Raw genomic sequence first — 27200 nt, forward strand, 5'->3', positions numbered from 1 at the left:
ACTCTATATGAAAAGACATAGGTCTTGGGGCATTGTTGCTATCTATAAGGTTGTTACTGGTTTATAGTGTTTTGTGGCTATCACTAGAAACAATCTGTGAGATTTTGGACTGTATTAATAGAAACAGTGTCTACAGTAAGAGGGGTGATTGTCCTCTTCTTTATATTGGTAAAATCTAAGTTGGGGTGTTCTAATTTAACTTCAGTGGCAACTCCTTAGAGAAATGTTGATAAAATTGAATATATCAGTGGGAAAGCAATTCGGTGAGGCAATTGCAAAGCACATTGTATAAGGAACAGCTGAGAGACCTGGGTGTTTAGCTGATGAAGAGAAGAATTATGTGGGATACACTGCCTACCTAAGTTCAAATATATGAAGGACCTTAAAATGAAAAAAATTAGATTTATTTGGCATCACAGAGAACTGATTTGGACCAGTGAGTGGGAAATTGCAAGGAGACAAATAATTGGCCAACTAAAGATAAAAAATACTAGGTCTGCCTAAAATGGAGGGACTTCCCTCAGAATACATCCTAAGTCATTGGATGTGTTCAGAGAGAAGCTAGACAACTTGACATGAGTCCCTCCCTATGTGGAGAGAATCCCAGGATTAGATGGGCATAACAGTTCTCTCCCAGATTCTGTGATTACAGAAGTTCTAGTCCAACTATCCAGCCCAGTTCTAGGCTTGAGGTCTCACACAAGCTGACCTTTGTCTTCTTGCCAGGATAGAGCATACAGATTTCAAAAGTTCTCTTGGACAGCATTATAGCCCAAGCAGTGCAATCTATTAAAATAAGTACAGTAATTCCATAAAAAGTAATAAAGACAGTCATTTTGAAATGTTTTAGGCCATGTCAAACTAAAAAACATTTGGATCACAGTCATAGTGGCTACAGTATGGTAAACATTAAGCATTGTTTTGTGGTAGTGCTGCTGGGCCCTGGGGTGATTTGTTAAAACAGAGTCCCTTCCTAAGGCACTCAAAACACAACAGGGAAAATGCACATGGAAACAGGTGATTTCAACATGTACTATAATCATTTCTGGGGCTGCTGGGTGGCTCAGTCAGTTGAGCATCCCAACTTTTGATTTCATTTCAGGTCACCATCTCAGGGCTGTGGGATCAAGCCCCAGCTTGGGCTCTGCACTCAGTGCAGGGTCTGCTCCTCCCTCTTCCTTTCCCTCTGTCCACTCCCGACCCCCAGTTGCTCTCTGTCAAATAAATAAACATGGAAATAACATGGAAATCTTGGAGTGGAGCCTCTTAGCTAAACTTCGGTGTTTTGGGACTGGCCTCCTAGAGAAAATGTAGTCAAAGAGCTACAGAATGTGACTGAGCTCTCTCAGCTGGCATGGAAGTGTTGTATACTACCCACTGGGTGGTTGTATACCACTGGGTGGTTGTATACCACCCAGGTTTCCAGTGTTTTTCTCTATTAATGGAAGAGCACCGCTATTATAGATTTCTTATCAGGGTACTAGATCTTCCCAGAGAAAGAGAAAAGTGTGTATGTATGTGTATTATATGTGTTTATACACACACCTATGAGATATATATATAGATGTCTATATATGTATCTGTCTATCTATCTATATATATATAGTGTACATCTATCTATCTATTTATCTATCTATATATACTATTCTTTGTGAATTCTGCTTAGTTCTTCTAGCCAGATTGCTAAAAAGAGCAAAGATTCGAAAGCATGATGGCTAGGACTTCTCATGGTTTATGCCTTTGAAGACCATAGAGTTTCTTCTGAGAAAATTGTTTCATGGATAGTCTTGTAGATCTATGGAATCCTTCAGAGATTACCTTTGACTTGTCACAGGAACTACTGAAACAGGTGTGTGGGGATATCCTCTCCACCTGTGTGCAGTCACTCTCTGACATAGTTCTGAAGCAAAGTGGACCTGGGAATATGGATGAAGACCTATTTGTAAGTAATTACTTTTCTCAGACATTCCTTTCCTTTACATTGGGCGGGATTTTCTAAAAATGACTTTCTAATGTGCATTTCTAATCCTATTAGCAAGAAAAGGATTTTCCAAGCCTAGACCTTACTTTTTTTTAGAAAAATTTTTGTGTTGGTGGCCTCTTCATTTTTCTCTCATGTATATATTATCTGGGGAAAAACTGGTTGGGATATGCTTCATCCAGCTAGAGCCTGTGAGGTACCTGATCCAACAGGGAAAACACAGTATGCACTGAAATAATAAGGTAAGAAAGTAATAAAGAGAGTATGCTCTTTGTTCTTTTGGCTTATTTGTTTGGTGTGTACTTAAATTATAATGTGTCTGCTAAGCTGTTTGAGTATCAGACTGTAAAACTAGGGACTAGGGCTGAGCAGTTCTGAAGCCTTGTCTGTAATACAGTGGAGTGTTTAAAAATTGAAGATACAAGTAACCTTGGAGCAGCAAAACTGTATGACATGGCACACTTCTTTAGAAATTGTGTTGGTGCAGTTAATTTCTGTGGGCCAGGATATGTGGGGCCAGTTTCCTGATTTGAGTGGCTGACCATCAACAAAACATGCTGTAGTAATTCTGACTGCCAACATCTGACACTTGGGAAAGAAAACTTTTTGATGCCCTTCAATAGAGGCCAGCATTTCACCAGAATTGGCCATTTTTCTCATCTATTTGAAAATTAGTAGAGCACCTCTCCTCTGAGCTCTCCTCTTTGCCACCTTACACTTGTACCTAGAAACTGAAGACCATGTTTAGATTTGTGAGAAGAGACCATTTGTGCCGAGGTATTAATATACAACTTTAGTAATAAAAATAATATCATTAGGAATCTAGACATTTCAGTTCAGAGGGCTTTGATGTGTAATATGGCCCTGTCCCAGGGTTTCTAGGGGGTCTCACGCCTCTAATTTGTCTGAGCAGTCACTGCCCAAACTAAGAAAAATGCCTATTATGACCAATGAGTTTTTCCCTCTAAATTTTTTTCCAACTATTAAATATGTCATCAAAATCTTCCCTTCAGTCAAAATATATATGGAGATGTTTTGCCCTGTATCATATTGTTTACATCACTCTTCTTTAAATAGAATTGAAATTTTCCTTTAATCACTAAGATTAAAAATACACACTTTTGATTTTGGTTCAGATCGTGATCTCAGGGTCATGAGATGAAGCCCCACGTTGGGCTCTGCTCTGGGCAAAGTCTGCTTAACATTCTCTCTCTCCCTCTGTCCCTCGCCCTGCTTGCACACACACTTTCTCTAAAATAAGTAAGTAAATCTTAAAAAAAAAAAAAAAAACCTTTTGCATTTTACTATTTAGCCTCACCCCTGCATTTTTAGGATAAAAAAAAGCAGTGTTATTAATTATCAAGTGGAATGTCTTCATAAACACAGCAGCTGTGAGGAAGACAGAAGTTACAAGTTTTTGATAGGAGTCTTAATAGTAAACCAATCAAGCAGACAGTTTGGAAATATGTTTTAAAATGTAAAACAGGGGGCGTCTGGGTGGCTCAGTGGGTTAGGCTGTTGCCTTGGGCTCGGGTCATGATCTCAGGGTCCTGGGATCGAGTCCCACGTCGGGCTCTCTGCTCAGCAGGAGCCTGCTTCCTTCTCTCTCTCTCTCTCTGCCTGCCTCTCAGTGTACTTATAATTTCTCTCTGTCAAATAAATAAATAAAATCTTTAAAAAAAAATAAAATAAAATGTAAAACAGTTTTATGCCCTTTAACTCTGGATTACTTCTAAGGAAGTAAAACAGTGTTTAAAGGTACAAAGGTATTCTTCAGAAGGAAAGCAAATAATAGTAAAGGATTAGAAATAGTGTAAATGTTTGCTAGTAGTGAAGTAAATTATGATGATATCAATAGTTCTTAACATACTTATATAGTCATTAAAAATTTATTATACATATATAATTATGTTTTATATATATATATATATGGTTGGGTGATTTTGCCATTTAGTGACTGAATTTTTACAGTAGCTATATGTTTCTATGGAAAAAAAATAGTTAATTTGGGGTACAAAAAAATTGACATGTCTTGAGCTACAGTTAATTTTTCTTTTGCCTTATTTTTACTGCAAAACCAATTCTTTTTGCAGGTGAAGTACATTTTTACCTTAGGAGATATAGCCCAGCTTTGTCCAGCCCGAGTGGAGAAGCGAGCATTCCTTCTGATTCAGTCCATTCTAGCTTCTTCTGTTGATACAGATCATCGTAAGGCACTTGAAATTATCTTCTGCATGGCTGTCTTAAGGCACGGTTAGCCTCTGAGATACTATAAGTAAGATCTCTTTTCCTTCCTTATAGCAACATCTTCTCAAGGTGGCAGTGAAGCCCCAGTCTTCCAGCCACTCTCCCCAGTCAGAAGCTGTGTCATGCCTTCCGTGATTAGAGCACATGCCATCATTACCTTGGGTAAGCAAGAATAACATAGGGAAAGTATTGCTGGTGCAGTCTAGTTCCATGAGTAGCTTTTTGTCCTAAATAAGGCAGCCTTAGTAATGTATTACATATGCTACACTCGTATTTACTCTAGCTCTTGTGAATTTGATAGGTGCTCCCACCTCAGAGGCATACCAGAGAGCTGATAATGAGAGCCTTCGGTTGGCAGCCGCCCAAGACAGTCAGATTCAAGACACCCCCTATAGGGAGCTTTTGGTTTTTATGTTAATTTATTACAATTATACCTGTTCCTGTTTTTGTTTTTATTTTTTTTAATACTCATAATGTGGCACCACGAAGTCTGTTCATCTGGAACTGTATGCCGGGTACTACACTGATTGCTGGGAATGAAAAAATTAATTTGCAGTTCAGTTCATGAAAGGAAATAGTTTATTTGATACCTTCCAGGACTGGCAGATGAGCTAATTAATAAACATATTTCCTTATAGACTCAAATTGTTGTGAATCTCAAAAAGACTGACCTCTGTGCTGTGATTTTAATTTTGTTTTAGTATGCTTGTTTATCTTATGCTGGATAAGATTTATGAATGTTTTTTGTAATAATGGTTATTTTTCAGAAATATAAGAATTGTGAATAAGAGCAAAACATTCTCTGGGCTGCAAAAAAAATACAAACAGGGGCACCTGGGTGGTGCAGTCAGTTAAGCTCCTGAGTTTGGCCAGGTCGTGATCTCAGGGTCCTGGGATCGAGCCCTCCCCATTCAGCAGGGAGTCTGCTTGCCCCTTTTTCCCTCTGCCTGCCTATGCTCTTTCTCTCAAATAATAAAAAAAAAAATCTTTAAAAAAATATACAAACAAAACTCATTTACAGCTTTCCTTCTCCTAACCATGAACAAGAAATAAAATGAGGTGGTCATTCTTTCCTATTTACCTAATTCAGATTTCGAATTCATTATTAAACTTTTTGGCTTCAGTGGAATATGTGTATAATCAAAATAAAAAGTATCATCTTTTAGATTTTATTGGTCATTTTCCAGATGAGTAGATAATTCTGAAATTCATATGTTGACTTTAAAAGGAGAATAGTTTGGGTGCCTGGGTGGCTCAGTGGGTTAAGCCTCTGCCTTCGGCTCAGGTCATGATCTCAGGGTCCTGGGATCGAGTCCCGCATTGGGCTCTCTGCTCAGTGGGGAGTCTACTTCCTTCTCTCTCTGCCTGCCTCTCTGCCTACTTGTGATCTCTCTCTCTCTCTCTGTGTCAAATAAATAAATCTTTAAAAAAAAAACCAGGAGAATAGTTTTGCTCCAATGAAGGAACATCTCTTAGTCTATGTCTCATAAAACCCTGGAAGGGGTAGGGGAATATTGTTTTTTTAGGTGTTTTGAACTTCCTTATATTTAGTAGTATGAGTTTGCCTGCCTTTGACCTTTTGTGATTGTTGGCATGATATTTTAACTTTGATCAAGTAAAATATATATTTTAGCAAGCTATATCTGGAGAAAATGTAAGCATAGGATTAGAATTAAGAATCTTAATCTCTTCTCTGACAGGTAAGTTGTGCTTACAGCATGAGGATCTTGCAAAGAAGAGCATCCCGGCCCTTGTGCGAGAGCTGGAAGTGTGTGATGATGTGGCTGTTCGCAACAATGTCGTCATCGTCATGTGTGATCTTTGTATCCGGTACACTGTCATGGTGGACAAGTACATTCCCAATATCTCCATGTGTCTAAAGGATTCAAATCCATTTATCCGAAAGCAAACACTCATCTTGCTTACTAATCTCTTGCAGGTATGTCTTAGAACAGGACCTGTCATATTTTTCCTTCCACTATTTCTTCTGGTTTCAGGGAATATTTGAGTAAATAGGAAATGTGCTGCTCTGTAGTAGAATCCAAAAATAATCAGCCTTGGCTCTAGTTTAAAATATCACTCTTCTGATGTTCTGTACAGGCTTTTAAACAGATCATTACTTCCTAATGTTTATTTTGGGTGTTTGTTCAGATATCCTGTCAACCAGTGTGAGGTTTCATTTTTGTGAATAAATTCCATATAGAGAAGAACACACTCAGTGGATGAGTACTTCTAGTTACTATTCTGTCATTCTCCTTGACTTTGAACAAGTCAGTGTTTCTCGACATAACTTCTTTTGTGAAATGAGGATCATGTTTGCCTTGGCTAGCTCAGAGTTGCTCTGAGAGTCTAATGAGAAATTTTAGTATGCGAAAGAACTTGGTGAACTCTAAACTTAGTGAACAGAGCACTCAATATTTTTCTTGCTATCAAGAACATATGTTTAGCCTAAAGTGAAGGAGAAATAATAATTGATCTTTAAAAAGAAGGCATTTAACTAAGATGTATGTCTATTCTTATATGTTCTATATACTTACTTTTTCATATGGTTAGATGGCTGACGAAGGCACCATTGGCACTCTCCCTTTTAAAGCTATGTGCTTTGAGTCATTTTCCTAATAGAGTAGATATGATGCTGTTCTATCCAAATATCCCTCCACTTCTCTTTGTGATTAACAAATACACATGCTTTCAAGATGGTCGGGAAGTGAGTGCTAACAGACTGTGCTAATGTGCCACAGACAGACTAAGTAGCTGACAGGTGTGATGTTAAACAAAAGAAAGTTAACAGTTGGTTTTATGACTGATTTTAGGATTTGTATATTAAAATTCATCCTTATTAAGTAAGCCTGTTTCTCTTTATACAGGAAGAATTTGTGAAATGGAAGGGCTCTCTGTTCTTCAGATTTGTCAGCACTCTGATAGATTCACACCCGGACATTGCCAGGTAACTCTTCCCTCACATGTCAGAAAACTGAATGATTTACCTAATTTCTTGTGTATTTTAGCTCTTTTCCTTAAAACTGGTTTAGAGCTGAGTTATTTAGAATTTAGTGAACTTTTGGCAGTTGCCAGAGAATTAACAGATTTGTAAGCTATATAACAAAGCTTTATTTTGCATATGTTTAAAAGAAAAATGCCTCATCCAATTTGACCGTTAAATAATCTCAGCACTGACTACACTTGCTAACAATGTTGACTCTCCCTAAAGGAGTAATGAAGAGCAGTGTATGAGTTTGTCATAGTAAATTATACGGAATTGTAGCCATTAATTGTTGACTTAACTATGTTGATTTCTAGGTCAATAAAATGCCAATTTTGATAGAGTTCATGCTTTTTAAAAGTACAGAACTTGTAAGGAAGATATTCTAGGAATTTTGAGATAATTGCACATGTGAAATGAGAGTATACAAATTACAAGGCTTCTTGGAAATGGGTGTTTCTTGAGAATTGTTAATTCCTGTCATTCTGTGTTTTTGAGGATTGTTTTCAGGAGGTTGAGGAATGATTTGTTTACCTTGATTATGTTGCATGAATAATTCTTTTTGGAGCAGTTCTACAACTGGAAAATAGAATGTTGAATGCCATGGCAAAAGCTACCACAGTTGGGAAAAGGTCTTTATAGAGTTCATTAGCTATAAATAGCTTATAATAGTGGTTCTAAATATGATCACCTGTGATTTACTCTGACTTCCATGGAAGAATTTCTGTTTGGTTTTTCTTTGGGTATAATTTTCCAAGGAGGAATATTTCACATAGAAAACTAGTAGAAGGTTAACATTCTAATTAATGCTATCTAGAGTCAGAAAAAAAAAGCTGAGACTATTACTTTTTTTGTTGTTTATATAACTGAGAAAGGACCAAAATAACAATGTAATGCCCTCTTACCTTTACTGTGCTACCATAAGACTGGCTGTCCTGGCTTTCTCCTCTCTGCAATGTATAGCCCAGCAGCAACTATAATTAGAAGTGTTGAGAGGCTTTCATGTGATGAGCCGGGGAGGTGAGACCTACCCTTCTAGGTTTACTCCCTTTTCTCAGCCTCGTTACATGTATGTGAACAAGAGCATTGGTCAGTATGTAACATACACAGAACCCATTATAGAAGTGATCAGAGGGTACCTGAGTGGCTCAGTTGGCTCAGGTCATGATCTCAGGGTCCTGGACTTGAGCCCCACATTGGGCTCCCTGCTTAGTGGAGAGCCTGCTTCTCCCTCTGCCTGCTGCTCCCCCTGCTTGTGCTCTCTCTTTGTCTCGGTCAAATGAGTAAATGAAATCTTAAAAAAAAAAAAAGGTGATCAGAGCATGAATCAGAAAGAAATTAGAAGGATAGATAGGGGGGCGCCTGGGTGGCTCAGTGGGTTAAAGCCTCTGCCTTCGGCTCAGGTCATGATCCCAGGGTCCTGGATTGAGGCCATCAGGCTCTCTGCTCAACAGGGAGCCTGCTTCCCCCCACCCTCTCTCTCTGCCTGCCTCTCTGCCTACTTGTGATCTCTGTCAAGTAAATAAATAAAATCTTAAATAAAAAAAGGATAGATAGGTATTTATAGTAGATTATCAATGCAGTATTCTGATACTTTCCTTTTAAATCTTTCCATTGTATCTCCATATTCTGTGTTTGTTTAAACCACATGGCTTAAATGTGGGCCCTGATTTTCAGCTTTGATAAGCTGATGATTACCTTTATTAACTGTAATTTAAATTAGTCTGTTCCCTTATTTTTAGGTCAGGCCTATCTGCTTGCATGAAACACATTAATTTTTCCATACATGTGTGCTAATACAGTCTTCTAAAAACTGTAGTGGCACAGCCTGATGCATTTATTTCTGGCCTAGGTGGATTTCCTGAAGATTCTTGCAAATTTGAGTGACATTTTTAATTGGTCATATACACCCACTAAAGTTTAGGGTCTGCAGAATTGTATGATGTATGATGTATCCAGCTTTCCACACAGATGTTGCTGCCTATTGTGTTGCCTTCTCTCAGGTTAGGAGCTCTCAACTGTGCCTAACCTCTCCCTTGCTCTCTTTGAATTACTCCTCCCTTAAGATGCTCTCCCCCTTCTCCAAAGAAGGAGCGACAGAATCCTGAGAAGATGAATGTGCCCTAACCTCCCACATATGTGCCCTGGCCTTGTGCATCCGCTGACTGACTCAACAGGGAACCCCTTCCCCAGGTTCCTTGGGAGCCTTTCCTATGACCATTAACCTCAATAAAACCTGTCTCCAGTGGAAAGAAAAAAAAATTCCCTCTGCCCACTAGGTGGTGTCCTTGTAGTATAGCACTCAAGAGGTGATAGGTAAAAAGTGGGTTGTTTGGGCTTAACTGGGGAAATGCCACAGAAGTGTCACAAGGCAGGGCCAGAGAGGTTCAAGGCAAGAGAGTGACTAAGATAGTAGTCATTGAGTCAGTAAAGAAAGTGAAGACGGACTGGTTGGAAAAAGAGGAAGTAATTGAGCATGTCAAGGGGTTAGTGAAGTAGAGCAAAAGGGACGGGAAGAGGGGGTGTCAGAAAGCTGGAAGGTTAGGTGTGTGTGGTCATGACGTAGATTATCGTACATCAGAAGCGGGTGTTCTGGATGTAGTGACATGGTTCAGGATGGGGCTGCAGAGTAGCTACATAGAACATGCATGGGAGGGTCACTAGAGTTGATGAGATCAGAAAAATAGAAAGTTAGGGGTTAATTGAGGTTATCTGTATGGACATTGAAGAATCCCTGAGAAATTGTCTAAGTCCATTCAGGCAGCTATAGCAAAATACTGGGGATACCTAGATGGCTCAGTCCGTTAGGCATCTGCCTTCAGCTTGGTTGTGATCCCAGGGTCCTGGGATCAAGCCCCACATCGGGCTCCCTGCTCACCAGGAAGCCTGCTTCTTTCTCTCCCTCTGCTTGCTGCTCCCTTTGCTGTGGTCTCTCTTTTTCTGTCGAATAAATAAATAAAATATTAAAAAAAAAATAATACAGACTGAGTAGCTTATAAACAACATAAATTTCTTTCTTAAAGTTTAGAAGTTAGAAGTCTGAAACCAGGTCACCAGCATGATTGGGTTCTGGTGAATGAAGGTCGTCTTCCAGATAGCAGGCTTCTCATTGTGTCTTCACATGGCAGAAGGGACAAGGGATCTTTCCAGGGCATCTTTTATAAGAACACTAATCTCATTCAGTAATCCCAAAGGCCCAGTCTTCTAATACTGTTTCCTTAGGGGCTAGGTTCTCAACATAGGAATGGGGTTTGTGGGGACACAAACATTCAGACCACAGAAGCGTTGTTGGGAGAAAACTAGGAAGCAGTTACCAAGCAGTGAAGGAAAAAAGATAGCCAGATCCTCAGTAGAGGAGGCTACGTACTATTATGTGGGCCAGGTGGAGGAATCTAGCCCTCCTGTCCTCCCAGGCTATTTGAAACCTGGATTTGGATTCTTAGTAAGAGAGTAACAACCGTTTTGTAAACGATTATTATGACTCCGATTTAGCTGGTCTTCTCTTTGTTTTCTGTGTAATGTAATTAATGCGGTGTAAAATGTCTAGACAATATCCCTGAATTGGTGGTGTGATTATGTACGGTTCCTTTTAATTGTCCAGTTCCTTTCAGCTGTCCTGAGGGATGAGAAGAGGTGGGAAAGGAAGTGGAGTTCTTAGGAAGGTGTCTTTGGAAGTGTTAAAGTTTCCTGTTTTATATATCTGGAAAGTGTTGTCCTCTGCCACTCTAAAAGGAATGCTCCAGGAAACATTCCTTAGACTACTGTTCATTTATTTTAACTTTTCAGCTGACAAAAAAAAATCCCCAATTCTCTCTCTTCCCAGTTTATCAAGCTAGAAAGATTGGTAAGTGTAATGCTGAAATGTGTCCTTTTAGTCCCAGTAAATGTAATAGCAAGACGAGTGCTGAATGTTACCCATTGACTGTGGTTTCTGGCTTCTCATGATGCAAAGCCCTTTAACTCTGCTTCCAGCCCTGAGCATGTGAATCCTTTGCATAATTTGTGTTACTCTTGGATTTATCTGTATACTTGGTTAAGCCAGTTACTCACTAGGGAGTCGATTGCAGTATCTTGCCCGTCAGTTACCTTTACTGGTATGTATTCTTGACCTAAATTCTGAGCAGATGAACACTGAAGATCAAGTCCAAGCTCAAAAATTGAAGCTCACAGTAGCCCCTCTTCTTGTAGAAGGGTTGTATTCTGTCTAATCTTATTTTGACATGAATGATTTCAGATACGAGGAGAAAATGCAGATAGTTGTAAGAACTGCTATGCTATTGTAGGTTAACTGTAATAAAGGGAGGTAAAGCCTTGTTTCTAGGGAAATGGTTTTTGTTTACTTAATGATTTTCTCCACTCTTGGTCACAGATAGCTTACCAGAGTAACCCTTGTTTAGAAAGAACTTCACCTGATGCTGTGACCTTGCTTGTTCTTCAGCCAGGTCTACAAAACAGCAGTTTGTGTAGAACATACCGATTGCTCCTAGATCAGCAGGGGCATCTAGCTGGCCTTATATGAACTTCTCCTAAGGGAATTAGAGTTTTGCTGGTTTTGTGTTAGGCTGCTCCCTTATCTCCTAGATAAGTGGTCAGAGTGCCGCTTTTTGCAGTGGAGCTTTTTCCTAGGTTTACTTCAGTCAAGTTTCCAGAACTACCTACTCTGAGTCATCATCAATGTGTATTCTTTGAATACAAAGTGATTTTAATATTAGCCTCAGGAGGACCATTAGGAGAAGGTGACTCTCCTGCAAGTCCTGTGCTTCCCAAAGCCAAGAATCACTTTGGGTTATCCTCGTCATTGCTCCTCCCTCCTTGAGAGCTAACTGGTGCCCCTGTGTAGGTGGAAATTGGATTTAACTCTGAAATGAAATTAAAACATTGCTCTAGACAGTCTAAATGAATCAGAGCCAGCCCTGTACCACCCCATGCTGACCTCTGAGCAAATGCTCATGCCTTGGCCTTCTCTCCCCTACTAGATAAACTGTCTAGGGCCTGCAGTTGGCTTTTGTCCATATACATTTGGCTTTGGAAACCACTAGTGTTTTGCCATTCAGATCGGCACAGTGTTGGTGACATCTGTGTCTTACTGGGTGGCCTGGTATGTGCATGTCAGATGCCTCTTCTAGGTTTGGGGCCACGGGAGAAAGGAGAGTGCCTGGGGCTTGCTGATGGGTCTAAGGCTCAGTGAGAGTGCTTCACTGTCTGGGCTGACCCAAACTTTGAGGCTCTTATGACTAATCCCAGTTCTTAAAGAAGTCCCAATTACGAAAGTTGGTTGTTGTTCATTATTGTGGACAACACACCTCAAGTTGAAGTGGGGGAAGGAAACCAAGTGTTCATTTTCAGGTGGTGGTCTGTTGTTGCATCAGCTATAAGGACCACAGAATTCTACTTGAAGAGCAGTTTCGGGTCGGTTGGTTGTTTTCCTGCATTTGAAATATAGCTGAATAATAACACCTTGTTAGAATTTTGAAAGGAATCTAGGTAGAAAAAGCCTTTATGCACTTGAGCAAGGACAGACAAAAGAAGCTAAATTTGTATCTTGCTTTTGGTCTGAATGAAGTTGTATATTGGGATAGATTTCGTATCTCTTTCCCTTATTCGTAGCTTCCCCTGGCCCCTGTGTTTTTGGTGTAATTTTAGAGGCTGTCTGCAAACAGGAATTGGGTCTCTTTCTTTCTCTTTTCTCTCCTCTTCTCTATAGTTTTGGGGAGTTTTGCCTGGCTCATCTGTTACTGAAGAGGAACCCTGTCATGTTCTTCCAGCACTTCATTGAATGTATCTTCCACTTCAATAACTACGAGAAGCATGAGAAGTATAACAAGTTTCCCCAGTCAGAGAGGTCAGTGGAGCTCTCTGGAAGGGCTAGGCAAAACAGTGGGAGGTGGGCATCTGCTTTGTACAGGTGATGAGGCACAGACCCCGGCCCTAGCACTCTGTGTGGCGGGCCTGCCCTCTCTGGGCAAAGTGACCCGAGACAGTTTGCCCTGTGATAGTGTCCTGAGGGAAGTGCCTCCAGGAAGCATAGTCCTCTGATCTGTGCACTTACACCTTGGGTAGACAATTTTTTTAGGATGCTGCAAACTGCTGTTGAAATTGTACCCTTGTATCCTTGTCCATGTGATGTGGTAAAATTGTCCTGTTTCACCATAGAGAGAAGCGGCTGTTTTCACTGAAGGGAAAGACAAATAAGCAGAAACGAATGAAAATCTACAAATTTCTTCTGGAACACTTCACAGATGAACAGCGATTCAATATCACTTCTAAAATCTGTCTTAGTATTTTGGGTAGGCCTGATGTGTTTGGGATAAAATGTATATTTAAAAATGAAATGCCTTGTGGCTAATGGCTCAGCAGATCTGTAGCAAATGAGACCCTGATATTATGGGAAGACCCCGTTTTTTTCCTTCTTTGACATCAGCTGTGCCCATGCAGACCCCCACTCGAAGCCAAGATGGGCCCTCCTAGCTCTGTGGGATACCCTTCCCCCTGGAGCTGGACTGTTTCTCAGAAGCTGATCTTCTGTGCTCTTTTCTCAGCATCCTTTGCTGACGGCATCCTGCCCCTAGACATGGAAGCCAGTGAATTGCTCTCAGATACATTTGAGGTGCTCAGCTCAAAGGAGATCAAGCTTTTGGCCATGAGATCTAAAGCAGATAAGGACCTTCTTTTAGAAGAAGATGACACAGCCTTGGCCAGTGCAGTCATGCAGGAAGCTCAAAAGAGGCTCATCTCGCAAGTGAGTTGTCATTCCGTAAATGGGCCTGGTTATACTCCTGTGTTCCTCCGTCCACCCCTTGAGTCCTGGTGGTCTACCTCACTTTTATTCTCACCCATGGCCTTAACACTTACCCTAGTGATGATGATTCTGCCTCTGTTTCTAGCTCCACCTTCTCTCATGGCCTGAGCCCATCCCATTTGTCTGCTTGGATATGCCACAGGCATCTCAGACTTCCTCTGTCAAAACTGAGTTACTCCTCTTTTCTTCTCCTCTTTGTCTCTTCTCTCACTGTCTTTATTGTGGGGAAACAAACCATTATCTACCAAGTTGTAACCCAGTGCCACCTCCGTCTGGAGTCTGGCATGCCAAGTGCATGCTTCCTTTGACCAGAGTATCCAGATTGGGATCAGGCTAATTTAGAATGGCACTTAATTGCCATAGTCCTCACCAGGGTCCAGTTCTTAAACTAGCCTCGATCACTAGGTTGTATTTCCCACTTGAGTCCTAAGAGCTTTGGACCCTAAAAAAATAGACCTTGATGCCATCTAGTCCATTTTATCTCACAAACCCATCTCTCTCACCCATTCTTCACTTACTTAAACTGGTGCCGTTCCCAGTGGTTTCCTCACTCAACACCCTTTGTGTCACTAGTTTCTTCCTGGTTCAGGCTGTGTACCACCTTGCTGCCCCAGCAGTTTTTCTTAAGGACAAATTTGATCATTTTATTCTTCTGCTTAAAAGAGACTAGAGGAAGATTGGCTGCAGAGGGCAGCAGGGAACTTTCAGAGTGATGGATTATGGGTGATTAAGCAGATTGTGGTATTGGTTACTCACTCTATACTGTTGTCAGATGCGTCAAACTGTTCACTTAACATGGGTAAATTTTATTGCATATAATTTATACCTCACCACTGCTACCTTTAGTCTGTAGTTTGGTGGCTTCCTATCACCTTCTGAATAAAATCCTTATTATTCTCCCAGGCACGTGGAACTCTTGAGTGTCCATACTGCCCCTGCGCCTCCCGTCTCCATGCTCCCCTCCCTGACCCCTCCATTCCAGGTCCCTGTTGGTTCCTCAAGTGGGAGGTGTGTGCTCCTGCTGTTTGCCTTTGCACACTGTCTGCCCCCCCCCCGCCCCCGCAGGACCTCTCCCACGCTGTCCTCATTTCCTGCTGCCAAATTCCTACATCTTTTCAAAAGGTTCACCTGCCTACGTAGGCATCCCTCTTGTGTAAGTTGCTCACCATCCTGCCACTTGTCACATCATGTCATACATCATAGCACACAGCCTGGTCTGGAAGTAGCTTGAAGGCAAGAATTCTTGGCTTCATGTTTACATCCCCAGAGGTTAACTTTGTGTCTGGTACAAAGAAGGCATTTGATAATATTTATTGAGTTGAATGCATTTAAACCACATTTTAAGGCTATCCCTATACTTACGATCTGCTCAGACTCATAATTATTAAAGTGCTTATTTCTCTACCGATTGAACTTCTATTTCAGGAACTGATAAGCCTTTTTAGAAATGGTGATTTACAAGCAAGGAACATATACTAGTGACTTTAAATAAGAAGAAAAAGAACACTTTCCAAATCCAGAAGGAGAAATCTTTCTACATATGTTGGCTACTATAATGATTATTTTTAATTCTAAGAGATTTATTAGAAAATATCTATGGTTAGTGAGGATTCATGGTAAGAATATGAAGGCATGGTCAAATCAGGTACTGTATAAATACATAAACCTTTTCTAAATGTATGCGAAGTTATACACACAAAAAGAGAGAAATACGACGCTGACTCTTTCATGCTTAGACATTCTCAACCATTTGTCATTTCACAGCAGGAATATAAAATGTCTTTTTTGAGTAGCCAGAAGTGAACTCATTTTTATTCCAAAGGGGGGATGCTGAGTAGAAGAATTGACTGGATCCGAGATGGGTTTGTGTAGAGGTTGAGAGCTTATTATCAAGTATTCATCCTATTTCTAATTCCTGTTTCTTGTTTAGAAAATATGAATAGCATTTGCCCCCATCCTCCTTCACAAAGCCTTCTGAGTATTTTGAGATCATGCTTATAAAGTTTCCAGGACAAAGGTGCTAGAGTTCCCAGCATCATGATAAAAGATAAACAAGAAGCCTTTGTAGTACTATATAGCTCGGCCATGCAGAAGGTGCTAGGTGGAGAAATCTTTGTCTCAGAACTTTATCCATCTAAAACATGCCTTTGTTTGTGTTACTACAGGTTCAGAAGAAGAATTTTATAGAAAATATTATTCCAATAATCATCTCCCTGAAGACCGTACTAGAGAAAAATAAGATCCCAGCTTTGCGGGAACTCATGACCTATCTCAGGGTAAAAGAGGACTTTGTGCTTTGTGGACTCTGTCTCCTGCCTCTAGCTCATTATTCAGGATCTGTCACAGTTATGATGGTGTAGTTGGTCAGTGAACACAGGAACTCAGAATGCTACAAAACCAGCTTTATATTTTTTTAGAATTAGACCAGCCAAATAGGCCTTTGACTGTTGGGAGAACAGAGAGAGTGTTTGACCATAGGTTCCACAGAAGCTGGTTCTTGCCTTTTTCATGGCTGTTGAGTTTATGAAGGGCTGACTCACTGTGCTGAGCCTGCGTGTCCTTGATGCCAGTTTGGAGATTCAGTTTTGAAGGCTTTCTCAACTGGGGTCAAGTACAAAGACTTCATCTTAGTCATTCTGGGGAGGGATAAAGTGAAATTGGGCATCATGTTCAGTTTGGGGATGTTTGCCTTTAACACTGCCTCCACATCAGGAAATAACAGTGGGTTTGGGGGCACACTGATGGGGGCTGGGCCACCATCACTGGTGGTATCCGAGGCCATGAAAAATGGTCTAAGCCCTCAGAATATGTAGAACTGCTGTGCAGACATAAATGAGGCCCCTGACCTTTCTGGTAAAATTTTTCTATCAGAAATAAATGAAACTTTTTTTTCCTTTCTCTGTTTACATTTTTCTATCAGAAATAAATGGAACTTTTTTTTTCCTTTCTCTGTTTACATGATGCTATTTTCTTCCTCAAGAAATGCTAAAAAAAAATTTTTCCATAAGGGCTACAACCAAATTACATTTAATGTAAATTCTTCAAATAGCTCTTTAAACTAAAGAGTTAAGGTAGGAAAGTTAAGTTAAGGTAGAAAAGATAGGCTCATTGTGTGGACCAAATGAGAACTTCAGTCATTCTTATGCTTTTACTGCCCTGACTGTTTTAAAGCTCTAAGAGGAAAAAAAGAGTTTAGATCTTCAATAAACTACTTAAAGGCTTATGAACAATAAGTTTCCCCTATTTCTGAGCACACGCCCAGAGGATGGCCACACAGTTGCCTTATTTGAGCAGCACAGTGCTCGTGCATTGGCAGCCTTCTGTGAAAGCAGCTCCAGCCGTCCTCTCCCCCAGCCTGTGCAGCCCCCTCTTCATGGTACCTGGAAGCGTTTATAGAGTTCCTACCTTTTGTTAGGACTTCCCTCGCAGGTAGGGCTGTGATAAATCTTCTCCTTCTGATACTGTTAGATGAAATGGTTTCTTCCTCTTAGCAAAGAGGCCTGGTCCCTGGCATCTCCCCGTAAGGCCTGAGAATGTTCTTAGCCTTGTATGATGAAAGCTCTTCTGTTCTATCTTCAGAGGAAGACAGAACGATGGGATTAGAGCTATAGTTGCAGTCCTCTGAGAAAGCTAGTGTAGACAGATGAGCAACTTTTAGACTGCACAGCTTCCTGTAACTTGCTTCAGAGGTCCTGTCAGAGCCAGGACAGTGCCATATATCACCTGCCCATCTAACCTCTGACTTGAATTGCTAAAGGACCTGCCTCAGTGACACTACAGAAGCCTTTAAACTGGTAGTGACCCAGAGCGAAGCCCGATCACCTAGCTACATCACTATCCCCATCCCTACTTTCAGGAATAGATGGGGGTAGCTTATTAGTGCAAGTCTGTGCCCTTGTATAAGACCTGCTTGAGGCTCAGATTGTGTGATTCTGTTTTCTTTCTTCCTTATCAGGATCCTGGGAAACTGCCTGTTGAGTGGTGGTTAGACAGGACGCTCCCTAAGAGATCAGAACTGATAGTTAATCTCTCAAGTCTTGGCTTCTGTGGTCAATACGAGTGCAGTTGGCATTTCCCAGGATAATACCATCATGTTACTTAACTTGTTGGTTGATATACTAGAAATAAGTCTGCTCTCAACAAAACACATCTTATTATTCCTGTTAATATTTATCAGGTTGTGTTGCAGAGCTTATGTATTTATTCAAGAAAACACTAAAAGATGCCTCTGGGTCTGTTTTAGGAGGTGATGCAGGATTACCGTGATGAAATAAAGGATTTCTTTGCATTAGACAAGCAGCTTGCATCAGAACTTGAATACGACATCAAGAAGTACAACGAGCAGCTAGCGCAGGAGCAGGAGCTGGCAGAACAAGCAGATGTGAGTGGGGTGGCTTACAGGGCCCGGGGGACACAAAGAGCACCAGTAGCATGTGACCCTCCTCTCCAGTCTGCCTTCCACTGCCAGCTTTCCCAGTGCTTCTTGAAACCCACATAGGAGCCAAGGTTGGTTGGAACAAGACCTTTTGGGTTGCCGGTTGTGGATCGCTTTGTGTTCCTTTGCCACGTGTGCCACACAGATTATTTGATCAGAGAGGCTTCGCTTCCCTCATGCCCAGGCTACGTGAATTTTTCTGGAAAGTCATCGTAGTAATACTTGGGGGCCACGTATGAATGCCCAAAAAGCAAGCTGGTGGTTGGGTTATTTAATGTGTGATTCTAGTGATCATAGCTAATTAGATCCCTCTAGGTATCTCAGTTTGTTTGTGGTCCTGCTCCCCATGTGCCCCTGTTCAGGACAAAATGTTGCTTGGGTTATTTCTAGTAAGCTGCTGTTCACTTCCAGACAAAGTGTGGTCACTTCTCTGAGAAATCCAGATAGATCTGCTGCATTAAAAACTGATGAAGGCAAACTAACTTAATCCTTTTTCTCTTTAATGCCATAGCATCTGCCATAACTTTCTGAAGAAAAAGTTCTACTTGACAAGGGCTGATATGGTTTTAAAATAAATTACTTCTGGACTTGCTCAGGGCATGTAAAGTTTCCATTAAAAAAAAAAAAAAAGTTGCAGTAGGTAAATAGTCTTTATTTCTGTTCTCTGACAGGTTGCCCCGAGTTCAGAAGTTATGCCATCTTCTGCTGTCCAGGAAGGTGCCACTGTGCCTGCCACTGATACCCAGCCCTCAACACCCAGGACGGCTGCTGGCCAAGCACCGCCTCTGTCTCCTTCCCTTGAGGCTGGGCTATTGAAGAGGTTCATACCCAAAAGCAGGTATGGAGCTGGTACATCAGGAATGGGGCAGACTGCCTCTCACCACATTCTCCATGATGTCTGTGCCTTCCCCACTGGGTGTTTCATGAACACTTCCTCCAGGCTCCTCTCCTTCAGATTTGCAATGAGTGTGATTGAGGGTGCACCTGAAAGGCAGAGGGTGGTGACTCCAGCATTTTCACCCTCCTTCTCTCTGCGTGTCTGTGGCATGTTTTCCTCTACAGGCCCATGTCCTTGAGCACCATCGCAATCCTGAATTCTGTCAAGAAAGCTGTGGAGTCCAATAGCAGGCACCGGAGTCGGAGCACAGGAGCGTTGCCATTCCCATTAAGCTCTCAAAGCCTGGACAAAATGTGCAATCGTGGTAAGCCCCAAGTGGCTCCGGGGGCTGAAAGAAGTGCTGGGTTTTGTACCTCAGACACAGTGAGGTTACAGATGAAAATACAGAACAGGCCTCCCTCTCATCCTTTTCGAAGTGATTTCTGTTTTCTTATCTTTAAAACAAACAATTTTGGGCATTTGGGATTCTGTAAGAAGAGATTTGGAAACGAGTGAAGTGGAAAACTCATCCATTAGTGTTCATTTTTCCCATCTTTCTACTTCCCACACACATGCGTTTGGCCTTATTTATAAAGTTTTAATCTTTTTTTTTTTTTTTTTTTAAAGATTTTATTTATTTATTTGACAGACAGAGACCACAAGTAGGCAGAGAGGCAGGCAGAGAGAGAGAGAGAGGAGGAAGCAGGCTCCCTGCAGAGCAGAGCCCGATGTGGGGCTCGATCCCAGGACCCTGGGATCATGACCTGAGCCGAAGGCAGAGGCTTTAACCCACTGAGCCACCCAGGCGCCCCATAAAGTTTTAATCTTAGTGCGCACTTTTGGTTTGTAATCTACTTCCCTACACATACAATAACAGTGAACATTTGCTCATGAACTTTTCTTTCCTAACTTTTCTCCTGTGGCTTCGTGGCATTCTATCTTGTGAAAGTACTGAAACCTATTTACTGTTACCCTCTTCTTGGAAATATAGGTGTTTTTCAATTTTTTGAAGTAATGTCACAATAAAGTATATAATCTTTAGGATTGATTCCCAGCACTCCAAGGCCGTGGATATTTTTAAAGCCTTTGCTAGTGTCAGGTTGCCTTCTGTAATTCCCCGTGGTTGTACATTGATGGGAGCCAGTGGTGCACCGGTGTTTGTTTTCCTACTTCAAAACATTGGTCTAACAATTTCCCTTCTTTGCCAGCCTTTATAGGTCAAACTGGTGATGGTTTTAATTTCCTTTTCTTTGAATCCTAGTGAAAATGGACATTGTTTCTCATGTTTATCATTTTTTTATATCTTTCTGAATTATTTTATTATAAGAACACTTTATTTGGGATATTAACTTTATCATAGATCTTGCTAATCATGTTGGGGGTTTTTCTGGACAGCTAAAATTTCCCTGTTTTGTCCTAGCAAACTCCTACAGCCTGGAGCAGGAGTCCAGTGGAGCTGTGGACCGCGTAACTAAACGAGCGATCAGTACTCCCGAGAGTAAGTACTCCTGTGACAAGCCAGCTTCTGCTAAGTCTCTCCTCAGCCACTGTGTGTCTGCGGGAGCTGCAGTAAGACTCCTTCTCTTGAAAGAAAGGTCTTGTACTAGATGAAGGCACTTCTTGTGGTCAACAACATTGTGGTGCCTTGTCACATGGTGTCTCATGATAATTATAACTCAACAGCCCAAGAACTAGCTGAATGTAAGTCAAGCACTCTTCTAAGTGATTTCACAGGCATGAACTCAGTTAAACTCCCAGCCATCTTTGAGGATCCCTGTTTGACACACGGGGAGGCTGAGGCACAACTTCCCTTGGCAGCGCCATGCTTGCCAATCTAGAGCCAGCACTTGGGCACTCCGGCCTGCCTCGGGCAGCCCTGCTTTGTAGCTGTCACATGTTGATGCTGGCATGCTCCGTGTACGTCATTGAGGCCAGCTCCAGAGCCGGGCTGAGGCTTCGGGTTCAGTGTCCTATTGAGGACCCCCCCCACCAGCTGTGTCGAGAACCTCTGTCTTCTCACTCCCATTGGGTGGTTTTTCTAATCTTCTGTTATTTCCTATTATTTCAAAGTCAAGGTGAGTTAGAAGTATAGAGGATTTTTTCCCTATTACCTTGTTTTTTACCTTCTTACTGTCCACAGCGTGTCTCACTGTGCCTCCTGCCTCTTCCCTCTTAACCTCCCCCTTCCTCTGTCTACCACTCCTGGGCCGGGTTCTCAAAGTCCTGCGTACACCTGCTCTTGCTTGCCACGGGGCGTTCATGCACCATGTCCTCATCTACAACTTCCCTTTCCCTGGTGTTCGCTGCTTTACCCTCCAGCAGCAGTACTCACCGTACCTCCAGACACAGGGGACCCCTTGAACAGCACAGGTTTGAACTGCATAGGTCCACTTATGCGCGGATTGTTTACAGTGCAGCACCATAAATTGTTTACAGTGCAGCACCATTAATTGATATTACCAGTAATATCCTTCTGGCCAACAGTAGGCTATTGGTAGTTAGCTTTGGGGGCAGTTATACACAGATTTTCGACTGTTGGTGGGGTTGGCAGCTCCAGCTCCTTCGTTGTTCAGGGTCATCTGTACTGCTTCACCTGTCCTTGCAGTTCATAAGCTGTTTTACTCTTCACTGTACCCACTGTGCCTGCCACAGTGCCTGGAACATGAGAGGAGTGAAACAGATGTTAATGAGTTAAGTGATGGGACAAATGGCAGAACTGGGACCTGAAGTCAAGTCTCTTGACTGCAAGTCCTATGTCCTTCTACAGCCTTTGCTCTCCCAGTGCTGCTCTTGGGCATGACTGCAAGATGAGAACATGTTAAGGTGTTCTTCTCTTCGATTATGGTGCAGCCCAGGGGCAAGCCATTCATTTAGTTGTACATTCAGTCATACAAATGTATTGAGCACCTAGTGTGTTCTGGCTAGTTGCTGGACAATTCTATGACCTGTGATGCTGTGATCTGTTAGAGTATATACTGGGTTGTAGAGAATTTCCATCAAGTCCTCTTTTTTTTTTTAAGATTTTATTTATTTATTTGACAGAGAGATCACAAGTAGGCAGAGAGGCAGGCAGAGAGGGGTCGGGGGGAGCAGGCTCCCTGCTGAGCAGAGAGTCAGATGCGGGGCTTGATCCTAGGACCCTGAGATCATGACCGATGAGCCGAAGGCAGAGGCTTAACCCTCTGAGCCACCCAGGCACCCATCAAGTCCTCCTTTTAAGGGAGATTAACAGATGAACAGAATTCCTACCCCACATCTCCTTAGATGACAACTGAATCATGACTGCTTTTGTCATTAAAAGCTGTAATTTGGGGTTCCTCTATATTGAATAGGCGTAATATTATATATGTGGAAAAATTCAACCCTTTGAAACAGACAAATTTTTTTGTATGTTCTTTGTTCCTGGTTCAGAGTGCTTCTATTTTGGCATTAGAAACCATATGCTGCAGAAATGGGGCGAATGCATCTCATTTTAGTTTTGTTCGTCCCCAGGAGTCCCTGATTCCAGTCTTTAGTTGGTTTCCTAGCAGCCTGAGTTCCTCAGCTGTGAAGTCTGGCATGCTGCATTAATACTGCTTGAATGTGCATGCATGGAGCCGTCTTTGCACTGAAAATAAGACTGTCAGGTGACCCCAGGTCAACAGACTACTTTTTCTCTCTCTAGGCCCTTGAATATAAAATTCGTGGCCATCTTTCCTTATTCTGAACCAGGAAGGAATGCTTGAAGAAGGGTCTCCTATTAGCTCTCCTTCCTGGAAGAATTATCAGATCATGTAAAACACTCAGTTCTGTTTTCTGTGTGGTTTATAAATACACATTCTATTGACAACTCTTAGTGGGGTGACTGTCAGGAAGTGGTCTCAGCTCTAAGAAGGTAGGAGGAAAAATGCTAGCCAGTTCCACTGTTCTGGCACACCAGTGGTATTCAGCATGAGCAGAGGGGCTTTGCGAAATGTAAATTAGTCCTTTTCAGAGCTAGATCTTAACTGAAAATCCATGCAGGTAAGTCCCTCTTATTGCTGTCACTCAGGCAGCAGAGATGCTCCTGCCTTTGGTTACAAAGTGCACAGGGGATCTGAGAGCTACCACATAGCTGCCTTTGTGAAGTTTGGAGACCTATTGCCTGGATGTGCTCAGGCTTCCAAACCGGAAAAGGAATGTATACGTAGGGAAGGGGAGTTTGAACTGCAGCACAAGGAGAGACCTCCTAGAAACAGGAATAAGCACAACTGAGCTATTTGAGTGGCAGCATGATGAAAATACTGGTCTCTCTCTTTCTCTCTCTCTCTGTTTTTAATTTCTTTTCATTGTTTATGTACCACACCCAGTGTTCCACACAATATGCACCCTCCATAATACCCACCACCAGGCTTACCCAACCTCACAACCCATGCCCCTTCAAAACCCTCAAATTGCTTTTCAGAGTCCATAGTCTCATGGTTCATCTCCGCCTCCAATTTCCCCCAACTCCCTTCTCTCCATGTCCTCCATGTTATTTCTTATGCTCCACAAATAAGTGAAACCATATGATATAATGGACTCTCTCTGCTTGACTTATTTCACTCAGCATAATCTCATCCAGTCCCATCCATGTTGCTACGAAAGTTGGGTATTGATCCTTTCTGATGGAGGCAGAATACTCCATAGTGTATATGGATCACATCTAACTTATCCATTCATCTGTTGAAGGGCATCTTGGTTCTTTCCACAGTTTGGTGACTGTGGCCATTGCTGCTATGAACATTGGGGTACAGGTGGCCCTTCTTTTCACTACATCTGTATCTTTGGGGTAAATACCCAGTAGTGCAATTGCAGGGTCATAGGGAAGTTCTATTTTTAATTTATTAAGGAATCTCCACACTGTTTTCCAAAGTGGCTGCACCAACTTGCATTCCCACCAACAGTGTAAAAGGGTTCCCCTTTCTCCACATCCTCTCCAACACACATTATGAAAATACAATCTCTTAGCAGTTAATGTAGCTTAAGTGGTTCATGGGCACACAGCACTGCAGATGCACTGTGGACTTTAAAACAGACTAGAAAAATCTAATCAGTACTCTTTTTTTTTTTTTTTTTTTTAGATTTTATTTATTTGACAGAGAGAAATTACAAGTACACTGAGAGGCAGGCAGAGAGAGAGAGAAGGAAGCAGGCTCCCTGCTGAGCAGAGAGCCCGATGCGGGACTCGATCCCAGGACCCTGAGATCATGACCTGAGCCGAAGGCAGCGGCTTAACCCACTGAGCCACCCAGGCGCCCATCTAATCAGTACTCTTAACAAGGCCACGGTGTAGGGGAGAAGGTTCATAGCACACGTGTTCTTGGAAGGCATGAGGGCTCTGACAGAACAGTCAGCGGCCAGTGTTGAGCCTTGTTCTATTCCTAACAAATGTGCTGATAGCTCATGTAGAGCGGTACAGGTCACAAAGTAGGGAGCAAGTCCCTGGGAGATGCATCGCCTCCCAGGTCTCCAAGGACTGGCATGGTAGTCAGATAAGATGAGGGAAGCACTCCAGGTAGAACTGCACGCTCAGACCAGGGCCAGGAAGAGAACCGTGATGATCGGACATGGTGGCCTGTAGTGTGGGAATGCAGCAAATGGGTTCCTAAGGGTGGCTGGGGGCCAACTTACACAAAGGTGGGTCTGTCCAGCTCAGAGGCTGGATTTTAGGCCTTCCCCTAGAACACTGATCTGGCAAGACCCTTAAGCGGAGCAGTCAACTCACTACATCTTTAAACTTAACTCTAGTGACATAGGGAGTAACAGCTAATAAGTTACAATAGTAATAACCTTTATTCAGCACTTACCTTGTCCCAATTCCTCTGTTAAGGACTTAACATAAATAATCTCTTTAATCCCTACAACTCCCCTGAGGTGAGTACATCTGTATCCCATTTTGGAGCTAAAGAAACCTGAGGTTTTGGAGCACCTGGGTGGCTCAGTGGGTTAAGCCTCTGCCTTCAGCTCAGGTCATGATCTCAGGGTCCTAGGATCAAGCCCCACATCGGGCTCTCTGCTCAGCAGGGAGCCTGCTTCCCTCTCTCTCTCTCTGCCTGCCTCTCTGCCTACTTGTGATCTTGTTCTGTGTCAAATAAAATCTTAAGAAAAAAAAAAGAAAAAGCTTGAGGTTTTTAGAGTAATTCAGTAAGACCCTGAGCCAGTATTCAGATCAAGTCTGATTCAGGTCTGTTCCTACACTCTGCTCCCTGCCTCCTAGGGGAGAACTGAAAGAAGAAGAGGCCATGGGTGGAGACCAACCACTAAGCTAAGTCAGGGTGAGAGGAGCAGACAGCAAGTGAGGAGGAGAGGAGGCAATGGGAGGAGGAGGAGATAGGAGGAAGGTAAATGTAACCAGTTAGTGATTAGGTGTGGAGAAGGAGCCTCTCATGCCTGACAGTTCTGACTTGGGCAGTCCATTGATAGGAGATTCAGAAGGAATGTGCTGAGAAGTGGGGGTAATGAGTGCAGTGAGGGACAGTAGGAAATGTAGGACTCCGAGAGAGGCTAGAGCTGGATGGAGTCACTGGTGTGTTGGCAGTAACTGGAGATGTGGGGTGGGCAAGAAGCCAGAGGCAGTGGGCAGTGGGAATGCAGGGGCCACAGAGCCATCTGAGGGAGTAGTCAGAGGTGGAAGGAGCCAGGAGACCATTGGTGGGATGAGTATCCAGGAGAGTCTCCAACTTCATTTGAGTCCCACAACAAAGGTAAAATTGAGGCCTGACAGGGCCCCTGGATTTAGATTTGACAGTGCTTAGGGATTGATACAATGACTGAGTAAAACTGGAGCGGAAGCTCCATGACTGACCTTGCGCAGGTGACTTTATGTAGGTCTGTCTCCTACTGGCTTTTCGTTAATGGTGTTGTTTTCCCCGTATTTACCCAGGGACCATCAATGATGTCACATTTGGAGCAGGAGTCAGCTACATAGGTACACCACAGACACCTTCAGTCAAAGGCAAGTTCCTTTCCTGTCAAATGTATTAGCCGCTTTTGAGTTCTGGGAAATCTGAATTTGTGTCTGACTCCCTTTCAGAGAAAATTGAAGCCCAATGTCAAGGAAATGACATTTTATGTTTATCGCTTCCTGATAAACCGTAAGTTTACCAAGAGTTCCTTTTGAGGTAAATGTTTGTGTCAGGGTTTTATCTTTAGTTCCAGAATGATTGTCTCTTTCCTTTCCCTAGGCCGCCACAGCCTCAGCAGTGGAATGTGAAGTCCCCGGCTAGAAATAAAGATAACCCAGCCCCTAGCAGGAGGTCACTCAGAAAGACACCCCTGAAAACAGCCAACTGAAACAGTCATTCAGGAGTATCCAGGAGGCAAGAGCTCTAAGGAGATGTTGTCTCCTGCCTGTGGAAAGGCAGAGTCCACCTCCCTTACTCTCAGGGTGAGGGAGACTTTTACTGTGTGATACCAGAGTTTTTTCTTGTGACTCTAACTCTAACTGTTTATCTAACTGTTTATCTGTGTGGCTGGCCAAACTTTTGCATTTCTCTTTATGCAATACGTGGTTAAAATATATATATATATACATATATATGTGTATATATATATATAATAGAACTGCCTTAGCTATTTAATATTCTAATTTTACTCCATTTGAAAGTATCATGTTCATTCTGATAAAGCATACTCTGGCCTTTAAGGAACTCAACAGATCAGCTTTCTTTTATATAAATGAAGGCTCTGTTTGTTATATGGTCGGAATTCCCTATAGTACAGTAGTTTCCTGTATCTAATGATGAAATTTTCATTGTAATTATTTTTTTTATTCTTATTTATAAATTGCAGGTTTTTAAAGTGTACAGCTTTATAAAATGGAATAATAAAGGTCAAGCATAAATATAGCCTTCTGGTTATTTAATAGAATATTTCTAC

At 42.1% G+C, this 27200-nt stretch overlaps 1 protein-coding gene across 2 annotated transcripts in view; it reads left to right on the plus strand.

The window, feature by feature from the left end:
- Positions 1 to 27169, plus strand: part of NCAPD3 (non-SMC condensin II complex subunit D3) — a 70290-nt gene extending 43121 nt beyond the window's left edge. Inside the window, exons 20-35 of one of the 2 annotated variants that reach the window (XM_013062140.2) lie at positions 1835 to 1942; positions 4075 to 4189; positions 4283 to 4390; positions 5929 to 6167; positions 7096 to 7175; positions 12916 to 13053; positions 13365 to 13498; positions 13751 to 13950; positions 16176 to 16286; positions 18254 to 18391; positions 19117 to 19283; positions 19508 to 19647; positions 20743 to 20820; positions 26206 to 26277; positions 26356 to 26416; positions 26507 to 27169. In XM_013062140.2, coding sequence (XP_012917594.1) covers positions 1835 to 1942; positions 4075 to 4189; positions 4283 to 4390; positions 5929 to 6167; positions 7096 to 7175; positions 12916 to 13053; positions 13365 to 13498; positions 13751 to 13950; positions 16176 to 16286; positions 18254 to 18391; positions 19117 to 19283; positions 19508 to 19647; positions 20743 to 20820; positions 26206 to 26277; positions 26356 to 26416; positions 26507 to 26615 — 1998 coding nt within the window. In that variant the 3' untranslated portion in view covers positions 26616 to 27169. The remainder of the gene's footprint in view (positions 1 to 1834; positions 1943 to 4074; positions 4190 to 4282; positions 4391 to 5928; positions 6168 to 7095; positions 7176 to 12915; positions 13054 to 13364; positions 13499 to 13750; positions 13951 to 16175; positions 16287 to 18253; positions 18392 to 19116; positions 19284 to 19507; positions 19648 to 20742; positions 20821 to 26205; positions 26278 to 26355; positions 26417 to 26506) is intronic. The other variant, XM_045080327.1, reaches the window with a different exon arrangement.
- The last annotated feature ends 31 nt before the right edge of the window (positions 27170 to 27200 follow it).

This window comes from Mustela putorius, unplaced genomic scaffold, assembly GCF_011764305.1.
Source record: "Mustela putorius furo isolate JIRA1106 unplaced genomic scaffold, ASM1176430v1.1 tig00000460_pilon_pilon_pilon, whole genome shotgun sequence".
NCBI classification, from domain to species: domain Eukaryota; kingdom Metazoa; phylum Chordata; class Mammalia; order Carnivora; family Mustelidae; genus Mustela; species Mustela putorius.